The sequence below is a fragment of the Sciurus carolinensis genome, chromosome 11 (assembly GCF_902686445.1).
Source record: "Sciurus carolinensis chromosome 11, mSciCar1.2, whole genome shotgun sequence".
Lineage (NCBI taxonomy): Eukaryota > Metazoa > Chordata > Mammalia > Rodentia > Sciuridae > Sciurus > Sciurus carolinensis.
In genome coordinates, this window is record NC_062223.1 from 129,664,293 (window position 1) to 129,688,066 (window position 23,774).

Sequence of the window (23,774 nt, forward strand, 5' to 3'; positions counted from 1 at the left end):
TCTTTGCCTGCTATCCCCATAACCAAATCTTGGCTTTTTAAAAAATTGGGTTTGTTGAAGTACAATTCACATACTGTACAATTTACCCATTTTAAAGTATGCAGTTTAACTGGGGATGGTGGCACACATCTATAATCCCAGTGACTCAGGAGGCTGAGGCAGGATGATTGAAAGTTCAAGGCCAGCTTCAGAAATTTAGGGAGAACCCATCTCAAAATTAAAAAAAAAAAAGGGGGGGGGGCATGAATATAGCTCAGTGGTAAAGTGCCCCTGAATTCTTTTCTCCATACCAAAGCTAAAAAAGAATGCTGTATGTTGGAAGAGAGAGTGCAATAATGTGTATGGCTTAAGTCCTGAAACCTCCCTTAAGATATTGCTGCCTAGCAAATCCAAAGCATAGTCAGAGGAAGGGTGAGGGTATGATGGACTCTGGGAAAATAAGGTATGTATGTACCTTATTTTTTACCAGGTGGGTGCCTTTATTAATTGATTTGGATGTCACAATGTTCTTACATCTGGCTTTGGACATCATTTTTGTTTGCCTGTTATTGTGTTTGTTGGGTAGTACCCTTTTCTTCCTTCCGCTCACCCACCACATCCCAGCCCTTTTTTATATTTTATTTAGAGACAGGGTCTTGCTGAGTTGCTTAGGGCCTCACTAAATTGCTGAGGCTGGCTTTGAACTCCCAATTCTTTTACCTCAGTCTCCCAAGCACACCTGGGATTACAGGTGTGCACCTTGAACCTGGTGCTAGGTAGTATCTTGATTACAGTTGATCAAGTTACTGGCAGTGTTCGCATCAAGGCCAGTATTGCAGTCTGTGATGCCTCACTGTACATCAGTGTTACTCTTTTAAATGGTGTATTTGGTGAGAAGGAACAGTTGCCTTTTGCCCCTCCTCAAAATGAACTTTGTGTCTTATATTACTACTGCCTCTTGGTTACCTATAAAAATTTATATACATTATAATAGTGACCCAAGTAGGACAGAGTGGATGATGTATGAAGAAGCAAAACTGACAGCTGGGGATATAACTGTGGTAGAGTACTTGCTTACTGTAAGATCCCAGAAACCACTCGGGACGCCGGAACTCACACAAGAGAGTTTATTAAGCAAACAGGCAAAGTGTCTCCCTGCAGGATAAGAGAGAAAATGAGAGGAAAAGAGAGAGAGAGAGAGAGAGAGAGAGAGAGAGAGAGAGAGAGAGAGAGCAGCAAGAGAGAGAGTGAAAAGCCAGGAGGAGAGAGCATGAAAGCGAGGAGGAGAGAGTAAAAATGGCAAAGAAGCTATTCTTTTTTTTTTTTTTTTTTTTTTTTTTTTTTGGGTGCTGGGGATCGAACCCAGGGCCTTGTGCTTGCAAGGCAAGCACTCTACCGACTGAGCTATCTCCCAGCCCCAAAGAAGCTATTCTTAAGCAGTCGAATTCCGCGAGCTAACAGGGGACCAATAACTGAGAATGATACTTGCAGGCTGACTGATGAACCAATAACTAGCTAGGATGTTCACAGACTGACAAGCTAGGTTGTAAGTTGGAAGGTGGGGAAATGACTGCAGCATAAAGGGAAGGGGAGCAGCTTTATATTATATTACTTATCATCCCGGTGAGGTCCTGAGTTCGATCCTCAGTACTCGGGGATGGGGGCAGAGGTATTATGGGGCAGGGGGGTGGGGAGGGAGTTTAGTCATCTCTAATGTTTATATGTATACTGGCTCTTGTACTAAAGAACAGAGCTTTGTAAGTCCATGACTGATTTTGTTTTGGGTTATCTTTGGATGGAGATTTGGACAGGGAATGTTTACTGCACTGGGAAGACTACCAAAAAAGTTCCCATTTAATACCAGTCTCAGAGGCTTTGAGGTGCAGTCTTCAGCAGTTGTTGGTATGTTGGAGTAGCTTGCTTTTCACTGTAGGTTTTCCTTTCTTAGTTGTCTAGTCCTTGAATTCACAATAGCCCCAAACATTTTCTGTTGCCAGCGTGGACCTTGTGCAAGGTGAATGTTTCTGCTTGGATCCTTGAGTTAGTTTTACCTCAAAGACATCTACCAACAACGACTCCTACTTGTCATGGCTTTAGACTGTTTTCTTCCACCTGGGCAGTAGCCTCCAACAGACATATAAATGACATGGTGTTCTTGTGACTGGAGAGTACTTTTGCAGTAGGTTTATTTACACATTTGGATGTTAGTGTTGGGGGCTTCCCCAAGTAGATAAACAGCCTTTGCTATTCTGAAAAGAATTTCAGCAACTCTGAAAAAGCTTTAAAACCTGGAAGACTGCCATGCCCCTGCTGGAGTGATGTGGCATGAAAGAAAAACTGAATCTCAGGGAATGAATAGAATAAATAGAGGTTGGAGATAAGTCTTAACTGAAGCTTATCCGAAATTGTGTAGTTTAAGTTTTGCTGTATTGCCCTATTCATTGAACAGCAAAAATAATATAGCTTTATGTTTGTTTTGTGGCTTAGAAAATTATGGCCATTATATTGCGCTCCAGCAGGTTAAACTGAGGATTTTTACTACAAACTTGGATATAGTGAAACCAAACCATTTCAGTGTTGTATAAACTGACCGATACTGATCTTCCTAGATAAGTTTTCCCCCCAGAAGCTTCTGATAGTTTTAACAAAGGCAGAAATTTGCAATGAATGATAGAATGGATGCTGGAATTGAAATGTGTTTCCTCTTTCAGTTTACTTTTTAGAAGTTTTTTTCAATAAATGCAGTGTGGGGGAGAGGGCAAAAAGTCATTTCCATTTCTGAACTCAGTCAACCATGACTAACATTTTGGTGTATAAGTTAAAATATTTTTCTTTGGATACATGTAGAAATGTGTATACTTTTAGTTTTTCTCCCCGGACCCCCAAAACCAGCCACAGGGTGCACAGCTGTAATCATAACTTGAGAAGTTGAGATGGAAGAATCATAAGTTCAAGGCCAGCCTGGGCCACTGTATTGAGACCTTATCTCAAAAATAAAACAAAACAAGGACCACTCCCCTGCCCCACCCTCTGCCTCATTTGTTTATTCTTAATGGAATCATACTCTATATGCATTTCTTTTTAAGTTCTCATTTAGTAAACACCTATTATGTGTTACACACATCTTGGGTAAAAGTCAAACTGACCTTAGAAGTTAGCCACCCTAAACGAGGACTTAAGGATATATGGCGTGTGTTTATTACTTTTGTTTAATGCTTTTAAAGATAAAACTCATGGAAATTTTTCCATGTTAAATACGGACACAAACCATATTTCTTAGGAACCCCAACCCTTGGTATTCTATTGCATGTTGGTACCATCATGTAAATAATTCCCTATGGATGGATGTTTAAGTTGGTTCTGAGTAGGTTTTTTTTTTTTTAATTAATAGCATTGTAATATATCTTTGTTCACTTGCTTTTTTTCCTTAGGGTATATTTTTAGAATCAATTGTTGAAGAGTTCTCTTTTTTAGCTTTTTTTAATGTTTAGATTTTGGTTTTAAAATTCAGTGGTATGTTTATTCTGGTTTTTAGATGTCAGATTAATTGAGTCATAGAATAGCATAGATTAGTATTTAATTTTGTAGTTTGGAATAGAGTTAATTATTTCATTAAATTTCTGGCATTTACAAAAACGTTTTGATTTAAATTTTTCATTTTAATTCTGAAACATTTCAAGCATCCTGAAAAGTTAAAATATGATGGTCACTCATGTACACACCATCTAGCTTTAAAGTTCTTCAGTGTTTCAGTATTTTGCCATGTTTGCTTTATCTGTCATTCATTTTCGTTCATTCATTGTGGTGCTGGGGATTGAACCCATGGCCTCAGGCATACTAGGCAAGTGCTGAGTTGCCAATAAACTATATCCCCAGCCCTCTACCTTTTTTTTTTTTTTTTTTTTTTAAATCAAGAGCTAAAATACTACAAAGTTTATTCCTTCTATGGGGTTCTATCCCATTGTTATTGTGTATCATTATGTATTGCAATTGTAATATAATATGTATATATAAACTGTTTTGTGTTTTGAAATTTACAGCATGTTGTTCCTTTTTGCAGCTTAATTTCACCTGACATCATTTTGGAGTTTATCCAAGGTGTTATATAAGTAAATTTAGTTAATTTATTTTTAATTTGGTATATATCATGCACACACAAAAAACATTTTTGTTTATTTGAAATTTCTTAATGTTTTTGTAGACCAGTATACATATATATTTAGTAGTGAAATCACTTGATTTTTTTCAGTGTTGTAATTATATGTATAAAAACAAAGTTTTACAAATTGAAGTGCATTAACTGTTGCTTCACTATAGATTGCTTTACAATTTTGGTTGTATTCTATGTGTAAAAATAGTTGGGCAAGATTTTAAAATAAACATTAATAGTTAAAACTTAAAATTGCATAGTAATTGATTGATTTTTGTTCTCAGTTTTTTCTGCATTGTATAGATGAGGTCATTAATCCTCAGAATAAGAGAAGGGAGCTAAGGTACAGACAGGTTAAATAACTTGCCTAAGATTATTCTACTAGTAAAGAGCAGTGCTGAGATTGAACCCTGGTGTTTAAGCCTGTATACCCTGGCTCTTAAGTGTATGCTTTTGGTGTTTTTTTGTCATAAATTAACAAGTAGAAAAATGCCTAGGTAATACAAAATTGTCAGTTAAACAATGTTAGTTGGCGATTGGATGCCAGAATTTAAGTATTAGATTTATAGTATTTAGATTGAACATCAGGATTGTTTCTCCTGAGAGAAGAGATCCTTGTTTACCACTAGAGTTTTTGTCATTTTTAAACAAAATGAAGTTGAATGTCCAGTTGATGAGTAAAGCTTGTATAAAAGCTCTGACTGCTCTAGGGCCTTCAGGGTCCTTGGAAGCAACACTCTTACCTGGCTTTCCCTGACATTCCTGATTTCAGGTCAAATGGAGCAATTTGACCCAACAAGTCCCTGTACTGATAATGCTATAAAACCTAACTGCCATGTGTAACACTGTTTTCATGCTGGGAAACTGTATTTCCTGCTCCAACTTAAAACATAAGTAACTCCTTTCTTGTATCAGTAGGGTTGTAGAAGGACTGACTTTACTTTTGTACTGTACTTACCTTTACTCCCCTTCACCTCAGATGTTAGCCTGCCTGCTTTTTTTCTTCCATGCCCCTCCCTAATTATTGTATCTTGCCCTGAGCAAAACACATATCCCTCCTTTTATTTCTTTTCCTTCACTTAGATCCTGTATGGAACATATGGCTCGTGAATCAGAATCACCTGGGAAGTAAATTACTGAGTTTGCCCTTATACTACTGATTGAGAATTTAAGCAGTAATGCAGTGAGGTACACACACACACTCGTGTATACGCAAACGTGCACTTCAGCATTTTATTATGGAAAGTTACAAACATATTCAAACGGAGACAGTAGAAGTACAGTAAACCCACATTGCCCAGCTATATAATGACCATCAGTTCAGGAGCCAGTATCACGTCATCTGTGCTCTTACCCCTCACCCCTGTTTATCTGGAAACAAATCAGATACACACCCCCACCCCCACCAAAGGTTAAGACCCAAAGATAAAAATAAAATAGTGAATACCTTTATGCTCTTTACCTAGATTTTCCAGTTTTGCCTAATTTATTTGTGTGTGTGTGTGTGTGTGTGTGCGCGCGCGCGTGTGCGCGCGTTCTAGAGAGAGAGAAAGACATTCTTTAGTTTCTCAACCGTTTGAAAGTAAGTTCGGACATCCTAAAAGTTCACTTCTCTCTCTTTGAATCCAGGGCCTGTGCATGTGAGGCAAGTACTCTACCAGCTGAGCTATATCCCCAGCCCAAAAGTTCACTTCTAAATACTTTAGTTTGTGTCTTCTAAGACTAGGGACAGTCTCCTTTTTCATGACAATACATTTATCACACTTTGGAAATTTCTGTAAAGTTCAAATAATGCCCTTTATAATAGTCTCTTTTTTAAAAAATGATCCCACCTTACATTTGATCTAGAACAACTCCTCAGTCTTTATTTTTTTAAATCTTTAATGATAATGACTTTTTTCAGTCTAAGCCATTTGTTTAACAGAACATTCCAGAATTTGGGTTTGTCTTACTGTTTTATCATGAATATATTTCGTTATAATTCTGTGTGGGTGATATTGATATTCTTTTCTCAGGACAGCACCCATATCAACTTGCCTGTTATCAATGACATTCAGTTGGTCACCTTGGTAGGGTAGTTTTGCTAGAAATTCCCATTGTAAAGTCACCTTTGCCTCTTTGTAATTAAACCTCCGTTGATGATTCTGTCTGAATCAGTTTGTCTAGTGTAGGTTCATCTGTGCTTCAAGAGAACACCAAGTCTTAGTTTCCTCGGCATTTTGTTATTAGAACAGGTAAGGGCCAATATAGGGAAATAAGAGGTTAGGAATATTGTTCCCATAGTGCCCAGAGGTCAGGGGAGTGACTGTGTATATATTTGAGATGGTCTTGGGAGGAGGATCCTGTTCATGTCCCCTTGTCATGTGTTGCTAAAAGCCTACAACGGGACTGCAAGGGATTGTGGTTAGGGAAACATTAGGAAAGCTGCTGGCATCATGGCCCTGATGCATTGATGATTTCTTGTGCTTACATCTGCTTTTGTATATACCTGGCTGTGTAACTGTCACTAATCTGCAATGTAGGTCCTTTCTCTCTTGAGTCATAGTTAGATTTGCCTCTGACAAAGGTTCTTTTTTTCCAGTGGGTGAATTTGTAAGTGATGTTCTGCTAGTTCCAGAAAAGTGCCAGTTTTTTCACAAAGAGCGGATGGAGGTGTGTGAGAATCACCAGCACTGGCATACAGTAGTCAAAGAGGTAAGAGAATGGATGGGGAAAAGTGAAGTGTTGTACCTGTTAGAAGAGAAGGTAATATTGGTATCCAAACCTCACCATGCTTTTCTTTAATTACTTCTATCTCCTAAATTAAAAATACATGGGAGAGGAATAGATGTTTTTGTATAAAGTACAGCATGGATTGTCCAACTTCTAAAATTAAAGCTATTATAGGACTAGAATGTAGCTCATTTGTAGAGTACTCACCTAGTATTCCCCAGACTCTGGATTCTGTCCCCAGCACCACAAAAAAAAAAAAAAAAAATAGTGAAGTTTCTCTCTTCATTTGAGCAGGGTATAGCTTGGTTAATAGAGTATTTGCTTATAGGCTTGAAGTTTGATCTTCAGCACGCACACACACTAGAGATCAAAAGACTGTTAAGCAGGGGTAGTACATGCTTTCAGCAGGGCTTCCATGAAGGCATCCTGACCCTTTCTACTAAGGACTGTGTAGAAATAGCCAATTCTAGAAAATCTGGATATGGAATGTACATTACAGGATTGGTTGCCATTTCTCTCTTCTGGTGGAGATGGACACTTACTCTGATTATCTGTAGTTTGTTTGGTTCTCCAGTCAGTAGTCTTTATTCAAATTCTGAATTAGTACCTATACCAGTGATAGTCATCTTTAGAGGGTGTTGATAGTCAGTAGAAGAAACTCCATAAGTTTAATTTTTTTCCCATATTTGGACTTTCAGTTGTTTTGGCTCAGATGATGCTCTTTTTTTTTTTTTTTTTTTTTTTTTTTTTTTTTTTTTTTTTTGGTGATGCTGGGGATTTGAACCCAGGGCCTTGTGCTTCTGAGGCAAGTACTTTACCAACTGAGCTACATCCCCAGCCCCCTCAGATGATGCTCTTTAAGTACAATTTATATATATATATTTTTTTTTTTGAGATACTGGGGACTGAACCCAAGGCCTCACACATACTAAGCAAGCACTTAACCACTGAGCTACATCCTCAGCCCTTTTTATTTTTAAGATGATATTGTTAAGTTTCCAGGCAGTCTTCAAATTTGTGATCCTTTTGCCCTCAGTGTTCCAAGTAACTGGGATTATAGGCATGTACTATGCCTGGTTAATAAATCTTACAGCATCACAACTTTTTGATTGGTAAGTTGGTGTCTGTAAGAGAAAGCATTACCTAGTGATTTGATGAAGGTTTCTTTCAGATAAAGACAGGGATCAGAAGTCTCTGTGGAGTATGTTCTGATGTGGTCTGTGGTTTTCCTTTAGGCATGTCTGACCCAGGGAATGACCTTATATAGCTACGGCATGCTGCTGCCTTGTGGAGTAGACCAGTTCCATGGCACTGAATACGTATGCTGCCCTCAGACAAAGGTTATTGACTCTGTTGACTCCACTGTGTCAAAAGAAGAGGAAGAAGAGGAAGAGGAAGAAGAGGAGGAAGAGGAAGAGGAAGAGGAAGACTATGATATTTATAAAAGGTAAACTCTGGTCCTGAGTTCTGAAATCATTTTGCCTTTTCGTTAGCACTTCTGTAATAGTGGCTGTTGGCTGCTACTCCCTCACTTCTGGATAAGGTGGCCATTCCCTTGTTATGCTAGAGTTGATTCAGCCTGCATTTCATTCTGGTCAAAGCTGATCATACACATACCTGTGACTTTTGGCTCTCCATTGTTGTGGGCCACATTATTTTTTGCAGGTTAGTACAGTCTTTGTTCACTAACTCTTCCCTTTTGCTGATGTAGCTAGGCTGAGGGCTTTCGTGGCACAGTTACATATAAGTTGAGCTTATTTCCTGTCTCTGTTTTTGTGTTTGAGAATAGGGAAGGGAATCATTGTGCTTTGTGTGTAGGAATTGATATTAACCTTCCTTTATTTTTATTGTGGCCTTTAGTGAATTTCCTACTGAAACAGATTTGGAAGACTTCACAGAAGCAGCTGTGGATGAGGAGGATGAGGAAGGGGAGGAAGTGGTGGAAGACCGTGATTACTACTATGACACCTTTAAAGGAGATGACTACAATGAAGAGAACCCAACTGAACCCAGCAGCGAGGGAGCTATTTCAGACAAGGAAATTGCTCACGATGTTAAAGGTAACCCATATAAAGCTGTGGTTTTAAAATCAATGCGATCATTGTTTACTTAGAATTTGTATGCATTCACCTTTAATCACAGGTAAGTCTCAGAAGGAAAGGTGGTGTTTCTGCACTGAAGGAGAATCCAGCTTTTCTGTGCAGTGGTGGAGTCATGTAAGCAGTAAGCAGGAAGATACAGGACTGACTCAGAGTTTGCTTTGTAAGAATTCAGTTAGAGAATAAGAGGCAATATCGATTGGTTTGTCAGCAAGATTCTTCCATATCCAACCTTAAATGTTTTCTCCTCTCAAAGGGAGCTCCCCTCTTCAATACTGCTCATGTCTTAGCTTTAGGATGGAATAGCTAAGTTTTTCTTTCTGCGGGCTACTCCATCTATCTGTTCAGGTATCTGTAGCTGGTAGGGTGAAATTGAATGATCTTGTCAATTAAAACAAAGAAAAGGTCGTGATAGTTGTAGAGAGCAGATAGCTTCTGCTCATTGTGTATTTGAAACCAGTTAGGATCTGAAGGATTATTTAAAACCCACTGGGAGAAAATTACTTAACAGGTCTAGAAATTTATGATTCATCTTGGAGAAAGTGAAAATAGGAACACTTGTCCTTTCCTGGTACTTCAGTGTTTGCTGGGGGTATCACCACTTAACATAACCTTTCTGCCTGCATTGATTCCTTTGGTCCTTGAAACCAACAAAATAGACAAACCAGGCAACTATCTCCACTAAACAGATAAAAATGAGAGACTCATGAGGCTATGAGATGAGAAATTCCTCTTTGTTAATTCATGTATCGATCTAGACTCAGATGGTGCCAAAAAACTTTTTTTTTTTTCTTTTTTAAAACTATCTCCTTTCCCAAATGTTTTTTATCACATGGAGAGTGACTTCATGCACAGAACCCCTGACCTGTGTGGGTGAGTGAGGTCAACCAGGGCCTTAAGGTCCATTGTGGTCTCCCTCCACCTATACCTAGTCCCACCCCGGCTGGCCGGTAGCATTTTGAAGCATTTGAAGCACTGCCTTTGCCCTGCTGATACTCTGACCATTTTCACACAGCTGTCTGCTCCCAGGAGGCGATGACGGGGCCTTGCCGGGCTGTGATGCCTCGTTGGTACTTCGACCTCTCCAAGGGAAAGTGCGTGCGCTTTATATATGGCGGCTGCGGCGGCAACAGGAACAATTTTGAGTCTGAGGATTATTGTATGGCTGTGTGTAAAGCGATGAGTAAGTCTCGCCTCGCGCTGGCCCTGTGCAGCAGCGCTGTCCTGTCCAGCGTTCTGTCTATCCTGGCCGTCCTTGTGACTGCATCTGTGTCGTCTTTCCACCGACTCAGGTGTTTGCTGTCAGTCGTTTCCCCCTCATCTTTGTGCTTTCTAGACTGAGGCTTTGCTTTCCTGTTGGCAGTAGTAAGCTCAGTTTTCCATGTCTCGTGCTCTCCTTGTGTCTGCTGGAGGTTGGTGGTGGTGGTGGTGATGTGCGCCTTCCCTGGTGCAGCAGGTGGCCACAGTCAGGGGCTTGTTCTTTTTTCATCTAGCCTTGGAGTCTACAGGTGCTGAGGGTTCTCTGGTGTTGGTTGGGAAGCATCTGTGATTGAAAGGCACCAAAGGGTAACAGAATAGCCCTGAATTCTGCCCATGATCGTGTTTTGAGCTTTGCCTCTTTTTTTTTTTTTTTTTGTCTTGTTTTCTTTGGTGTCTGGGATTTAACTCAGAGGCGCTTAAGCACTGAATCACATCCCTAGCTCTTTTCTGTATTTTATTTAGAGACAGGATCTTGTGGGGTTGCTTAGGGCCTTGTTAAGTTGCTGAGGCTGGCTTTGAATTTGTGATCCTCCTGCTTCAGCCTCCTGAGCCTCTGGGATTACAGGCGTGTGCCACCAGGCCCGGCCTCAGCTTTGCCTCTTAATCTCATCTTTGAACTACCCTGTTACTGAGCCCTGTGATGCATGCCACCTGACAGAATGCCTGCTCTTGAAAGAAGCAACAACACTTTAGGGATTCCATAATACTGAAATACCTTGTATTATTTACTCTAGGGGAGAGAGTTTTGTAGCCAAGTAGTACTGTTTCTCCAGTATTTTGACAACACTGGGTCATGCAGGGCTTTAGGAAATGAAGGAATTTTAGTTCGTGTTGTTTTGGTCTCAGAGAAATTACTACTCAGTGCAGTAGTTCAGTTGAGTTGGGTTTATATTAGACACAGGTAAAAAGTTTTTCTTCTTGTTAGTCCCTCTTACCTGACACTACTAGCCCATGTGTGGGGAAACCCTCAGGTGAGGCAGTTTTCTTTGATTCCTCCTCTGGAATTCATCAGAATGAGTTGATTCCTGTTCCTGATATTTTCTCTAGAGGTTTGGGGCTATGGTTTCTGATGGTTTTTCATTTCATTCAAATACCTTCATGCTCCCTCTTTTTTTTCCTCTCCCCCCACTCCCTTTTTTTTTGGCGGTGCTGGGGATTGAACCCAGGGCCTTGTGCTTGTGAGGCGAGCACTCTACCAACTGAGCTGTCTCCCCAGCCCCTTTTTTCTCCCCCTCTAAAGAGTTTTTAAATCTTAATCAAATTCAACATGCTTTCAGAGCTTCCACTCTGAAAGTTGCTGTACTTGGAAAAGGCTGTTATTTGATACAGTTGAAAAGGTGAAAGAGAATGAGCCTTAGAAACTTTGGTGCAAAAACTTTATTGAGGAAAGATTTAGAGATAAAAAATTATTGTGGTATTTACTGCTTTGCAAAACTACTCAAACTAAGAATCAACAAAAAACTTCAGGAATTGGGGCCCTTAAAGATCTCACAGAATACAGAGGTGGCAATCTCTATCCACAGGCTCATATAAATAGTGTCCTGAGACACACTGGAATGGAAGGTCTGTGAAATTGGTGTGGCTTTGGGGAAATTGCTGAGGAGAAATTCTGTGTTTGTGCTGGGGCGGGGGGTGCTGACTGGAAGGCTTTGAAGATCTTGAGCATCAGGTTTCCTGTGGTCTTGTTTGGGTCCCTCTTTAGAGGGGGATGAAGCAAGTAGATGTGCTGGCTTCATGAATTGTCATGATTCTCCTCTGAGCCCTTTGTGTCTTTAAAAGCAAACCTCTGGACATGCTGTCCTTTTCCTCTTTTGTTACCAGGGAGGGTGGAGGCACACTGTGTTTTGCATTATTTGTATCCACCCAGTGATAGAAACCATTCTCAGTTCATGAGCCTGCAGACATGTGTCACTGATGACCATATGCATTTAGCACAATGGACTTGAATTCTCCTTCACTGAACTTTTGAGTTTCTTGGAGAATGTGGTCTGTCTGCTCAGCAGTATATTCTAATTTAGCTAATCTGAAAGTTGGATATTAAGGTCCTCTTTAATCTTATGTAGAACTCAAAATATTCTTCACATTATTTTACTTTGGGTTTATTGAAGGGAGCAAAGAAGATTCTTCTGACGGAAAAACTTTGGATTAACTGACTAATCTAATAGTAGTTATATTTATTAATAACAATTATTTTAATGGATTAAAATTATACAATTCTGGAAATTAGGTGAATTTGTTACCAAATTAAAAATTAGTTGTATTTTGGCATTTGCTGTAAGTCACAATGTATTCTAAGCAAGTTGCACATTATTTCTCCCTAGTTCGGGAAATCTTGAGTGAATTAGGCTAACACGTTTCCAGGGATGTTTCTTAAGTGGTTACTCAAGTGAACTTGCTCGCTTCTCAGTTCTTTGTCTTAGGAGGCTAAACTCCACTATATTCATACTCACTTGCCTGGTGCTAGTAATAGATAGTTATATGTGAACAGCTGTAAGGTGAGGGGTTGTCCATTCCAATGGGTTTATGTTTGGAGGGACTTCTGAAAAGGCCCTTTGTTCAGTGTCTTAGGTCCAATAAGCCCAAGGTATCTTCACATCCATGGAAGGTGTCCTTGTAAACTATAGAAACTTAGTTTTATCCCCATTATCCTTGATATTGGGGATGGGTGTAAGAGTCTTTCAGTAATGCTGAAAACTTAAAAATTATATCTAGAATGAGTTGGGCTTTCTCTAACTCATTCTGTATTTAAAGACTGTTCAATTCAGCCAGTTTCCCAAAGTAAGTTAGGACCTAAAGATTGCCAGAAGAGTGAAAGGGATAATAAGTTCCTCAAAAATTGAGACACTCGTGGAAGTTCTTCTACAGGGTCTAATTTCAGCACTGGTCCCTGTTCAGACACCATTAATGAAGAGTAGTAAGGTAGCTATTTTTTAGGTTTTCAAGTTTCATACTGTGAAGGGAAGGCATGGAAGCAGCTTCTTTTTGTCTGCTCTGCAGTCCTGGAGGGGATGCCTCATGAGCGATGAAATTATCAGGGGACTGAGCTGCCCATAAGTTGGTGTATTAGCATGGACTGACATGGTTGATGAATACAGTGCAAAAAATATTGCCCACTGTAATTTAACAAAGTGAAGCCTTGGCAGACATCAGCACCCTGCACTTATAGTGAGGAATGACACAAATTGAGTCCATCTTGCAGGTCCCGAGCTTGGTATTTTTCCTAGAGCACTATGCAGTTTTAACACTGCATCTGACTGACCCCTGACCCTCAAAGCAAACTCCTTCTGTAATTTTGTTTCAGTTCCTCCAACTCCTCTGCCAACCAATGATGTTGATGTGTATTTCGAGACCTCTGCAGATGATAATGAGCATGCTCGCTTCCAGAAGGCTAAGGAACAGTTGGAAATTCGGCACCGCAACCGAATGGACAGGGTAAACTTAGGCATTTCTCTTATTCTTCAAGGTGTTTGGCATTGGGTAGCATAGGTTTTGTTCGTTTGTTTGGTTGGTTGGTTTTTGTTTTCTTTTCTTTTGGTGGGGATCCAACCCAGGGCCTTGTGTGTGCTACACAAGCGTTCTGTAGCATGTAGTTTTAGTTGAAGAAAGAGACACCATCTTTCTAAAATATCCTGTGTAAGGAGTAGTGAGGTTCCAGAGTATCAGGGAAGCTCCTTGCTGGGTGGGTGAATCCTTCCCTACCCTGTCTCCGTGATCATATAGTTACTTTCTGACGTGTTGCAGACACTGCCGAGCTCTTCCTGTAGCTATTACTCACTTGTTGCTTTTCTTTGCCATCACTGGCTTTAAATACCACTGCCTGTGGAAGGTTCTAAGTCTCAAGAACTTTCTTTTCCTTAAGAGCATTCTAAGTTCAGAGTAGCGAGAGCCCAGAGTGCAGCTTCCTTATGAATGCACTCAATATAGAGAGGAGATTGACAGGAATACCTTGCTTGGCCTGAACTGTCCCTCAAATACCTGTACATCACCTGCCTTGGGCTTACCATATAGGAGATGCTAATTATTTTCTCCATAACTGTTCTGAGAAATATATATTAACCTCAGTTTTTTTGATGAGTAGACTTAAGGCACAGAGACTTTTAAAGTAACTAGTCGAAGATTAAGTAACAAGGTGGTCATGGAATTGAGGCTCCATCTGGGGATAGTTCAGGCCTAGAGCTTTCTGAGGCAGCAGCAACCCTGAATTCATATGCGATCACATGATGCAGTTTCCTTTTGCACAGTTTCCGACCCTGGATTCAGTGCCTGGCAGTATTTTTAGAAAACAGGGAAGTTGATTCAGAGGATTGTTCTCTGGTGAGTGTTTTTAACCTTTGTAGGTAAAGAAAGAGTGGGAAGAGGCAGAGCTTCAAGCCAAGAACCTCCCCAAAGCAGAGAGGCAGACCCTCATTCAGGTAAGATGTATTCTTCAAGGACAAAAATCCAGCCTACCAGTTAAAAATATGGTCAAAGCCATAGGAAATTTAAATTTGCCACCTCTTTTTATTCAGGGACTTAAGTTACAAGGAAGTTGTAACTGACCTGCTTTTCTTTTTCGTCTCTAGTATTGCTCACCTATGGTAGAAGGAAATCAAACCCACCTCAAGAGTATACTTAATTCATGCCAGGAAGTAACCTTAGTTTAGCTGCCACTTGTTAGTTCTGCTTTCCTGGCAAAAGTCCTCTATCATCTTTGTTCTTGGCCTGTGACTTGTTTTTCAGCAATACTGATTTATTTATTCACAGACTCAAAAGTCAAAAGGCAGTTCATCTCTAACTTTGTAAAACTACAACCTGAAAATCATAGCAGCAAACTGCATTCCCCTTCAGTAAGAGAGAGTTGCTAGGAATAGGGAGAGCAATTTATAGGACTGCTTCAGTTTTCGAAAACGTGTGTGTGGTGGGGCAGGTACTAGGGATTGAACTCAGGGCCTTACTTGTTTAAATACACTCTGCCACTGAGTATACCCCAGACTCTGATTACATTTTAAATCAGTTTTTTTTTTTTTTTTTTTTTTTTAAAGCTAACTTCTGTCTTCTTGTAATGTAGTTCTTTTCTGGAAGACCTTTGTTTTCTTACCAGTGACCTAGAAAAATCGAAGCGCTACAAGCCAGTGCATCTTATGCAAGGAAATTAAATTCAGCAGCCTTAAACTACCTTTAAACTTGGCCAAGTACCTCATAGATTACTTGCCCTTTACAACTTTAAGGCATGATTCAGCATAACTCATCATGTTATTATATTATATTTGAAAGTGTATTTACTATTGCTTGTCAGATTCAAGGTTTTGAAGTTAGACCCTTGCTTACCTTGCTTAACATGGAAGAACCAGTATTCTTTTGTGTGTGTGTGTGTGTGTGTGTGTGTGTGTATTTAGTTATTGTGGTGCTGGGAATCAAACCCCGGCCTTGTTCATTCTAGGCAAGCTCTCTACCACTAAGGTATGCTGTCATGTCAGCCGGGTGGTATTCCGTTACTTTAGTGTACATTGAAAAAACCAGATTTGAGCTTGAGCTTGCAGTGCTAGTGATTTCAGTTACAGAAATGCTAAGGAGTCCCTCTAACACTGAGATTTAACTTGCTTTTTTAGTTAAGGGAGTATTTATCATGATAGAGCTCAGAAGCATATCTTGATCCTACCCTTACTTTACTCTCTGAACCTTACTGTCACTGACACTGGGTACGGAGAAATATCTGAGTGTAAGGGTATTTGCTTAGACTTTCTCCAGGTGTTGCAAATTAAATGTTGTTCCTTCTTTCATGGGTTAGCACTTCCAAGCTATGGTTAAAGCATTAGAGAAGGAAGCAGCCAGCGAGAAGCAGCAGCTAGTGGAAACCCACCTGGCCCGTGTGGAGGCCATGCTGAATGACCGCCGACGGATGGCTCTGGAGAATTACCTGGCTGCCCTGCAGTCTGACCCCCCTCGGGTGAGTTGTAGTCCAAGCAGAATCACTCATGAGTTTAACAGCGTTGTTCACCCTAAAATGGTGCCAGCGTATGTCATGCAGGTTGGTAAAAGTTACATGTTTATGACAAGTTTTGGCAGTACTAATGGTAAGGAAAAAAGATTAGAAAGGAAAAGGTATTGTGTAGAAAAGCATAACCTCAGGATATTGTTTAGGAATTACACAATTGGTGGACTTTCTGGTAGCTTTATTTTCAAAAATGAAAATTTGCCTTCTATGAATGAAGGCTTTTGAACCAGTTCTATCAAGAAAAAGAAAAGGGTGAAATAATGTACACTGAAACTCTTGGGTAAGTGATATCAACATCTTTTTAAAATCTTTTAATTCTAACCTGCCTTGCTTTTGGAAATAGGAAGTGTTGGAAGGATATTTGTATCCTTCTTGAGTGAGTTGTTATACTTTTTTCTTTAGGGTGATGAAGGAGACTTCTAACTTATAATTCAGGTGTCAGAGACTCAGCCAGGAAAGACTATTAGAGGAGGATTACGGACTGTAGATTTCCTGGAAATACTATTTGTTACGGATCTAATACAATGCTGGAACTTAGTTTTTGGTATTTTTACCTAGAAAGATAGTTTCCTGTTGCTTGGGTAGGCTAAAGCTTTCAGATCTATAGCTTTCATTCTTGTTCATAGCTAAGTTTTACATTTTTAAGTGAACTTTTCACACTTTATTTCCTACTGTTTTTAATTCTCTAGTCTCTGGATAGTAAAACAACTATTATCTTTTGTAGCCTCATCGCATTCTCCAGGCTTTGCGGCGTTATGTCCGTGCTGAGAATAAAGATCGCCTGCATACCATTCGTCATTACCAACATGTGTTGGCTGTTGATCCAGAAAAGGCAGCCCAGATGAAATCCCAGGTATGCCTAGTCACAAATGACTGCCTTGAGAATATTTTCATTGGGGACATAGGCGTTGACTTATGATAATATAGTTGTGCTTACTATTTGTTCATAGACAATGATTTTTGATTTCTAGAGACATTCGGTACATGACATTGGTTGTTGTTATAGCACTCTTTTAAAAATATCTTTTCTATACCCTATACTAAGTACTTTGTATTTAAAGTTTCTGAAGGTTTAGAAATGCATGATTGTATTGAAGAGATATAGTTTGTAAATTGTTTTTTATATCAGTTTATTTCTGACTTAGGATATCACCAGAATTAATATTTGAAACCTTTTTCTAGGCAAACATATTAAGCAGATCTTAAAAGTTGGTCTTGGGCTAGGAGTGTCATCCAGTGATAGAAGAAAATTTTAAAAAGAGATTTCTCTTCTTCTGTGGATTTAGTTTTTTTTAGACAGACTCATTTATATTCTTGGGTTTTGTTCCATATTGGGTCCAGGTTTACTTTACAGTTATCTGTAGAGATTTGTTTCTGATTCCTCTTTTTCATTTTTGTATTATCCATATATTAACTTGTTTTTTCCTTTTGTGTATTCCAAGAAAATGGTTTTTGCCTACAAGACAGTTAGGTTTATTTTAAGTCGGGAAGTCTAGCAGCTCAACCTGTTCATTTTCCTAGATGGCCTTGTAATCTTATTTCCTTCCATATTTTAAGTATAATGCTGTGCTGATTTTGTACCATTATACATGGAATATAATTACAGCATGGGTCCCTCTGAACTTCTTGTGTATGTTATAATCATAATTTGCCCAGAAGTATTAGCTTTGTTCCACTTGTTGGTCAGAAGTACATAGAGTTTACATTAGAATTTGGATGTTCGGAGGAAAGAAGAACTCAAGACTCTTGAAAAGTGGGAATGTGAGAAGGAGCTGGGTCTAGGACCCTGGGAGGCATCTGATATGGGCCATTCAAGACTTGACTTCATATCATACGGAGTAGAAAAGAGGGAGAAAAGGCCTAGATTCCTGGAGTACTCTGAAAAGACAAGTGGAGAAATGCATATTGTTGGGATTGGGTTAGGCTTCTTGGGTCCTACTGATTTTTCTTAATAAAAAGCATACTTTTCCAAACTTTTTGTTTAAAATTAGATTATGTTGTATTTTACATAAAATTAGTCTATTTTGTGTGGTGAGAATAGAAAGGGGGGCTTCATTCCATTTGTTGAATTAATAATTGGACAACCCCTCCAAATAAGATCAAACTGCATTCCAAGTAGAGTGGGAAGTAGAGTCTTCCCATTGTAGAACATCTTGGGGGAGACCCAGCTCTCGTTTGAGCTTTTACTGTCCACTTTCAACCTATTATTCTCGCAAAGTGTGGCCAAGTAGTGTGAATGCTAGAAAAAAACCAAAATATTCAACCTGTTACCCGTCGAGTATCCCCTATCTAAAATGCTTTTCTGATTTTGGATTTTTTTGGATCTTGAAATATTCTTTGTGTATATAATGGGATGTCCTGATAGCCTGGAAAGGGACCCTAGTATAAACCTGAAATTCATTGTTTCATGTACACTTGTATGCATAACCTGAAAGTGATGCAGTATTTTTTATGTACCTGTGTTTTGAGTGCAGCCTTCATGTGAAGTCAGCTGTGGAATTTTCCACTTGTGGAATCATGTCAGCACTCAAAATGTTTCAGTTTTTAGAGCATTTCTGATTTTGGATTTTTAAATTAGAGATGCTCAACCTGTTTAACTTTTGGCTGAATATGAGATGGTGCTTTTACCCCCTTAATACTATATAATTCAAGGGTTACTATGAAGACACTAATTTCCAGTATTCTACCCTGTGGCTCTTGTCCTGCTGTGGATATATGAACTGTTCTCTCCCAGAAAGCTCCTTACTTCATCTGAGGAAGTTAATAGTGTCAACCTTTGCTGAGGCTGTGAATGGTACATTTCAGTTCCATTTGTCCTTTTTCTCTAAAGCACTCACTCTTGTGCTTTCCCATCAGTATACTTGAATGGAATGGCAAATATAAAATTAAATTGCTTTATCCTTGCTTTTAAAGGTCAGAGACACACCAATCATCAATCTTTAATAAAAGCATCTTTACATTAATTTTTTTTTCCATTTTGACCCTTCACGTCAATGGCCTTAAGCCCACATAATTAATGTGTTGACTTTGAGCACCCTCTTTAGGAAAAGCACGGTAACTGCAAGTCTGACTGGGAAGGGAAAGCTTAGCTTAGAGTAGGATCTTCTGTGAGCAACAAGACTATGCCTCACTGTGAACTTTATCCCAGATCACCTTTCAGCTCCACCCTGTTTTCTTGTTGAATGAACATCCTTGAAACTTGTGGATTCAGAAAAGGTATTGAGCTAAGTGAGCTGTGGTCAATAACTTCATTTAACAATTCCTTAAAATCCATTTTTTTAGGGATGGGAATGTAGTTCAGCGGTAGATCCCTTGCTTAGCATGCACGAGGCCCTGAATTCGATCTCCAGTGCTAGAAAAAATTATCATGCATCATTTTAAAGAATAGTGATTTAGTTAAATAGGAATAAACTAGTTCTGTTCTTTACCATCATAATCATCTTTCCCCCAGTGTTGGAGAGTGAACCCATTGGGGTTCCTACCACTAAACCATCCCCAACCCTTTTTATTTTTATTTTGAAACAGGGTCTTGCTAAATTGCTTAGGGTGACCTCAAACTTGGGATCCTCCTGCCTTAGCCTCCCAAGTCAGTAGGATTAGAGGCGTGTGCCACCAACTCTCCTGGTTACCATAATAATTATTTTAAGCATTTGCTTCACTAAGCAAAAGCCATAAATGGTCTCCTCTTCCCACAAATTACTTTTTAGCCACTGATTTCAGTCTTTTTATCCTATCTGCTCTGACAAATGATAACAATTAACTGACACTTGTCCTTTTTCATTCAACAAAACCTTATTTGAACACCCAGCACTGTAAAAATAAGTAGGGCTCTTTAACTCTTTGTATTTGGGGATAAGTACCTTGTATGAAAATCAAGCCAGTAACTGGCTAGCAAACATTTTTAAACTAAATTTTCTTTTAACATGGTGTCTTCCTGTAGATAGATTTTCATGTCATCTGGTGTCATCATAATGCTGTCTAAACACATTCTTGTACTTTAGCAGTCAGTAAATATGGCATGGGGAGTAATACATTTACGCCGACCAGCTGCCCTGACCTTTTGAATTTGTTTTTCTGTGTGTGTGAATGTCCTTTGCCTTCATGTTTCTTCCTGGCCTGATTGTTTTCACTGACAAGACCTCTCCATCATAATTGTGCTTCCAGGTAATGACACATCTCCATGTGATTGAAGAAAGAAGGAACCAAAGCCTCTCTCTGCTCTACAAAGTTCCTTATGTAGCACAAGAAATTCAAGAGGAAATTGGTGGGTACTTGCTGAGTATGTGAAGGGCAGGTTGGGACTTCTTGCTGAGTGAGACCCAGGCACCATGGCTGAACGAGATGAGAAAAATAGGAGTCAGCAAGGCCAATGGAATAGGGCATTATCTCACTGTAGCTTCAGAGTTCTGAAATCAACTGAAGCTCACATGGTAAGGTTAAGGAGTCCCCAAGGACAGATGTATGGGCTGGGAACCTGAGTTCCATTGATCTTCACTTTTATTAGCAGAATAGAATCCCAGGTGTGAAATTACAGGGGCCTAGGACATTTCCTTCTACTATTTCCCATCCCCCACTTAATTGTTGATATATTCAGCAATTCTCAAGGTGTTCTGTTTTAGACAAATTTTCACCTTCTCTCCCACTCTGTTCTTCATTTATTTAACAAGTTTTATCATGTCTGCTGTGTGTTCCAGAGTGAAATAGTATACCAGTGGATAATAGCTGCAAGTTTCTTTTCCAGTAGGAAAGAAACAGGCAGCAAAACAGAACAAAAAATTAACAAATGTCAGATGGTTATAAATGTTGAGTAGAATATTAGAAACAGATTTTAATAGTGTGGAGTGACTTTAGGTCAGGTTTGCCGATTCTGGGGGACAATAACCAGAGATAAGCACAAGCTATCCATGCAAAGATCACAAGGGAAAACACATTGTTGGCAGCAGGAATGATGATTATGAAAGCCTAAAATTTAAGTCAGTGCAGTCAAGGAGATTAGTGTGGTCAGATCATAGGGGAAATGAGACCTAGGAAGTAGGCAGGCTCCAGATCATGAAGAAATTTCAGTAAAATCGAGGTGTTTGGATTTTACTTAACATAATGGGATGCTTTTAGAGGGCTTTAACCTAGAGAGTAACTAGATCTGGATTATACTTTTAAAAAAGAATATTAATTTTTTTAAAAAAACACTTGACTGCCATGTGGAGAACTAATTCAATTTGAAAATCAGCCAGGAATTGTTTATGAAAATCCAGGAGAGATATGGTAGTGAGATGTGTGCTGAGATGCTAGGAGATATCTTTAGGATATTCCAGAAGAAGGGCAAAGGGATGTGCTGCGAGTTGGATATGGGTGGGAAAGAGAAGAACAAGAATAACATACAGGGTGTGTCGCAGTAGTTGGGTGGAGGGATGGTGGTATTAGTGTTCACTGAGGTTGGGAAGAAAATCTAGAATTTTCTTTTTTACAGGTTCAAATAGAAAGTGCTATTGGATGTTAAGAAACTGTCTAAGGTGGATGAGACAGTTGGGAAATAGCTACAGGAGCCATGGTGTGTAGGGTTTTGTTTTTTTTTTTTTTTTAACTGATAGTGGCAAAATAGGTCAAAGGGTATGAAATTGTGACTGAATGTACACTATAAGTACTGTCGTCAATATTACCGTATGTATGCTGAAAATTTTCCAGGAGAGTAGATTATAGGTGTTCTTACCAGTAAAAAGAAGTAATCAGAGAACATGATGGATGTGTTAATTTGTATAATTAGTGATCATTTCACTATATATGTTAGAACATCACATTGTACATCATAAATTATATAATTAAAACAAATCCACAACTGGCTTTGGAGGAGAGCACATAACTGGAATGTGGAAATAGAGGATGGGCCAGGATGGAGCCCTGGGGTTTCTTTTCTGAAACTCTTCTGTGCTGCAGAGATAGGGAAAGGTCTTTCTGGCAGTGGTCATCTGGGTTGTAGACTGGTGGGACACTGTGGATCTTGAGCTCTGGCTCAAACATTAGCCTTTTTCAGACTGCTAGTCCTGTGCTTAGATATTAGGTCTTTCAGAAAGCTGCATATCTGTTCCCTGCTGTGTCTGTCTTTGTCAGATGAGCTCCTTCAGGAACAGCGAGCAGACATGGACCAGTTCACGGCCTCCATCTCAGAGAGCCCCATGGACGTCCGGGTGAGCTCTGAGGAGAGTGACGAGATCCCACCGTTCCACCCCTTCCATCCCTTCCCGTCCTTACCTGAGAACGAAGGTGCGTATGGTCCTCAGCACACTTCTTTGACCCATGGGGCTAGGAGAAAGAAATTAGAAAACTGGAGTCCCTTTTCTGAAGCTGGGTTGAGCTGAGGATGTTGTATTCCTGGTTGTCTGAGGGAGACTAGATTCCCGTGGCACTTGCTGTATGTGGGTACTGTGCTAGGTCTTGACAGCTAATTAGCTTCAGTATCACCATGAAGTCAAGAATATTTCTCTTTGGATGGCTTCATGCCCTCTGCTCTTCCCTGCTTATGTGACGCCCCTCACGTGTGGGAGTCACTTGGCAAGTGAAATAACACCTTCATGTTTTACTGTGTTTTCTCATAAGTCTTGGGAGGTAGATAGGGGAGGGACTAAGGAGGTGCCTGGGCTGGCTCAAGGTCACATCTCCACTGTGGTAGGGTAAGAAACTGTGTCCTTTGGTTCCTAGTCAGGCATGCTTTCCTTTACTCCCTTGGTTTTCAATGTCTTAAAGTCTAAAATGTCTAAAAGTATCTCTAAAAGCCTTGAGTATGCACCAGAAATAAATAAGCCACAGAGACCAGTGCCCTGGGACCAGTATGTATAATCAGATTCTGTTAGTGCTGCTGCTAATGGTGATGGTAATGATAAAAATGGCTCACAGCTATGGAACCCTGATTATATGCCAACTTTAGTTAAGCATTTGGCTCGGATGCTTTCATTTAATCCTCTAAGGTAGGTACTGTGAGTGTCCCCCTTTGAGAATCCAAGGTTTAAAGAAGTTAAGTACTTGTCCCTGGGGTCATGTAGCTCATAGGTTTAGAGTCAGGATTTGAATTCCAACTGATAGTACCCTGCAGTCACTGGGGTACAGTCACATGACTCTATAGTGCTGGAACAGAAGTCTGGGGAAGGTGCCAAATTGGATGGGGTGTGTATGCAGTCAGCTTAGCCTTTATCAAACTGTACAGATGCAATACAGTTGGTCTTTTAATAATAAAACAGGAACCATTAAAATAGAGGCTAAAGATACGTTACCCCGCTCTTAATACTTATCTTACAGTCTCAAACCTGTGGGGCTGTAGGGTGGCCATATATAGACAACTTTTTTATACTTGTTTGGGGTTGGGACATCTTGTACATTGTTCAGCTGGGACCTCGTCTCCTTAACAGCAAACCACAATCAATACTAACTTCAATTTTTGCTGTTTTCTGAGAATAATTTTATGGGCTAAACTAATTTTGGAATTTCCCTTGAAAGGCACAAGTCAGATTACTACTTTTTGTCTCTCTAAGGATACCTTTTAATGATTTGCTGTGGATCTTACTGCTGGTTTGTTTATGGGATATTCAGGAAGGCTTTTTAAGGAAAAAAT

General features: G+C 39.6%; 1 protein-coding gene and 1 non-coding gene across 5 annotated transcripts in view; one reads left to right on the forward strand and one right to left on the reverse strand.

Annotated features, from left to right (window-relative positions):
• Positions 1 to 23,774, forward strand: part of Aplp2 (amyloid beta precursor like protein 2) — a 63,051-nt gene that overhangs the window by 31,978 nt on the left and 7,299 nt on the right. For 2 of the 4 annotated variants that reach the window (XM_047516569.1, XM_047516570.1), the window contains exons 4-13: positions 6,711 to 6,823; positions 8,077 to 8,288; positions 8,702 to 8,901; positions 9,956 to 10,123; positions 13,502 to 13,632; positions 14,538 to 14,612; positions 15,968 to 16,126; positions 16,899 to 17,027; positions 20,339 to 20,438; positions 22,280 to 22,432. In XM_047516569.1, coding sequence (XP_047372525.1) covers positions 6,711 to 6,823; positions 8,077 to 8,288; positions 8,702 to 8,901; positions 9,956 to 10,123; positions 13,502 to 13,632; positions 14,538 to 14,612; positions 15,968 to 16,126; positions 16,899 to 17,027; positions 20,339 to 20,438; positions 22,280 to 22,432 — 1,440 coding nt within the window. The remainder of the gene's footprint in view (positions 1 to 6,710; positions 6,824 to 8,076; positions 8,289 to 8,701; positions 8,902 to 9,955; positions 10,124 to 13,501; positions 13,633 to 14,537; positions 14,613 to 15,967; positions 16,127 to 16,898; positions 17,028 to 20,338; positions 20,439 to 22,279; positions 22,433 to 23,774) is intronic. The other 2 variants (XM_047516571.1, XM_047516572.1) reach the window with 1 other exon arrangement.
• Positions 7,604 to 7,677, reverse strand: Trnal-cag (transfer RNA leucine (anticodon CAG)). Its single transcript has one exon. It is a non-coding gene; the product is annotated as a tRNA-Leu (tRNA).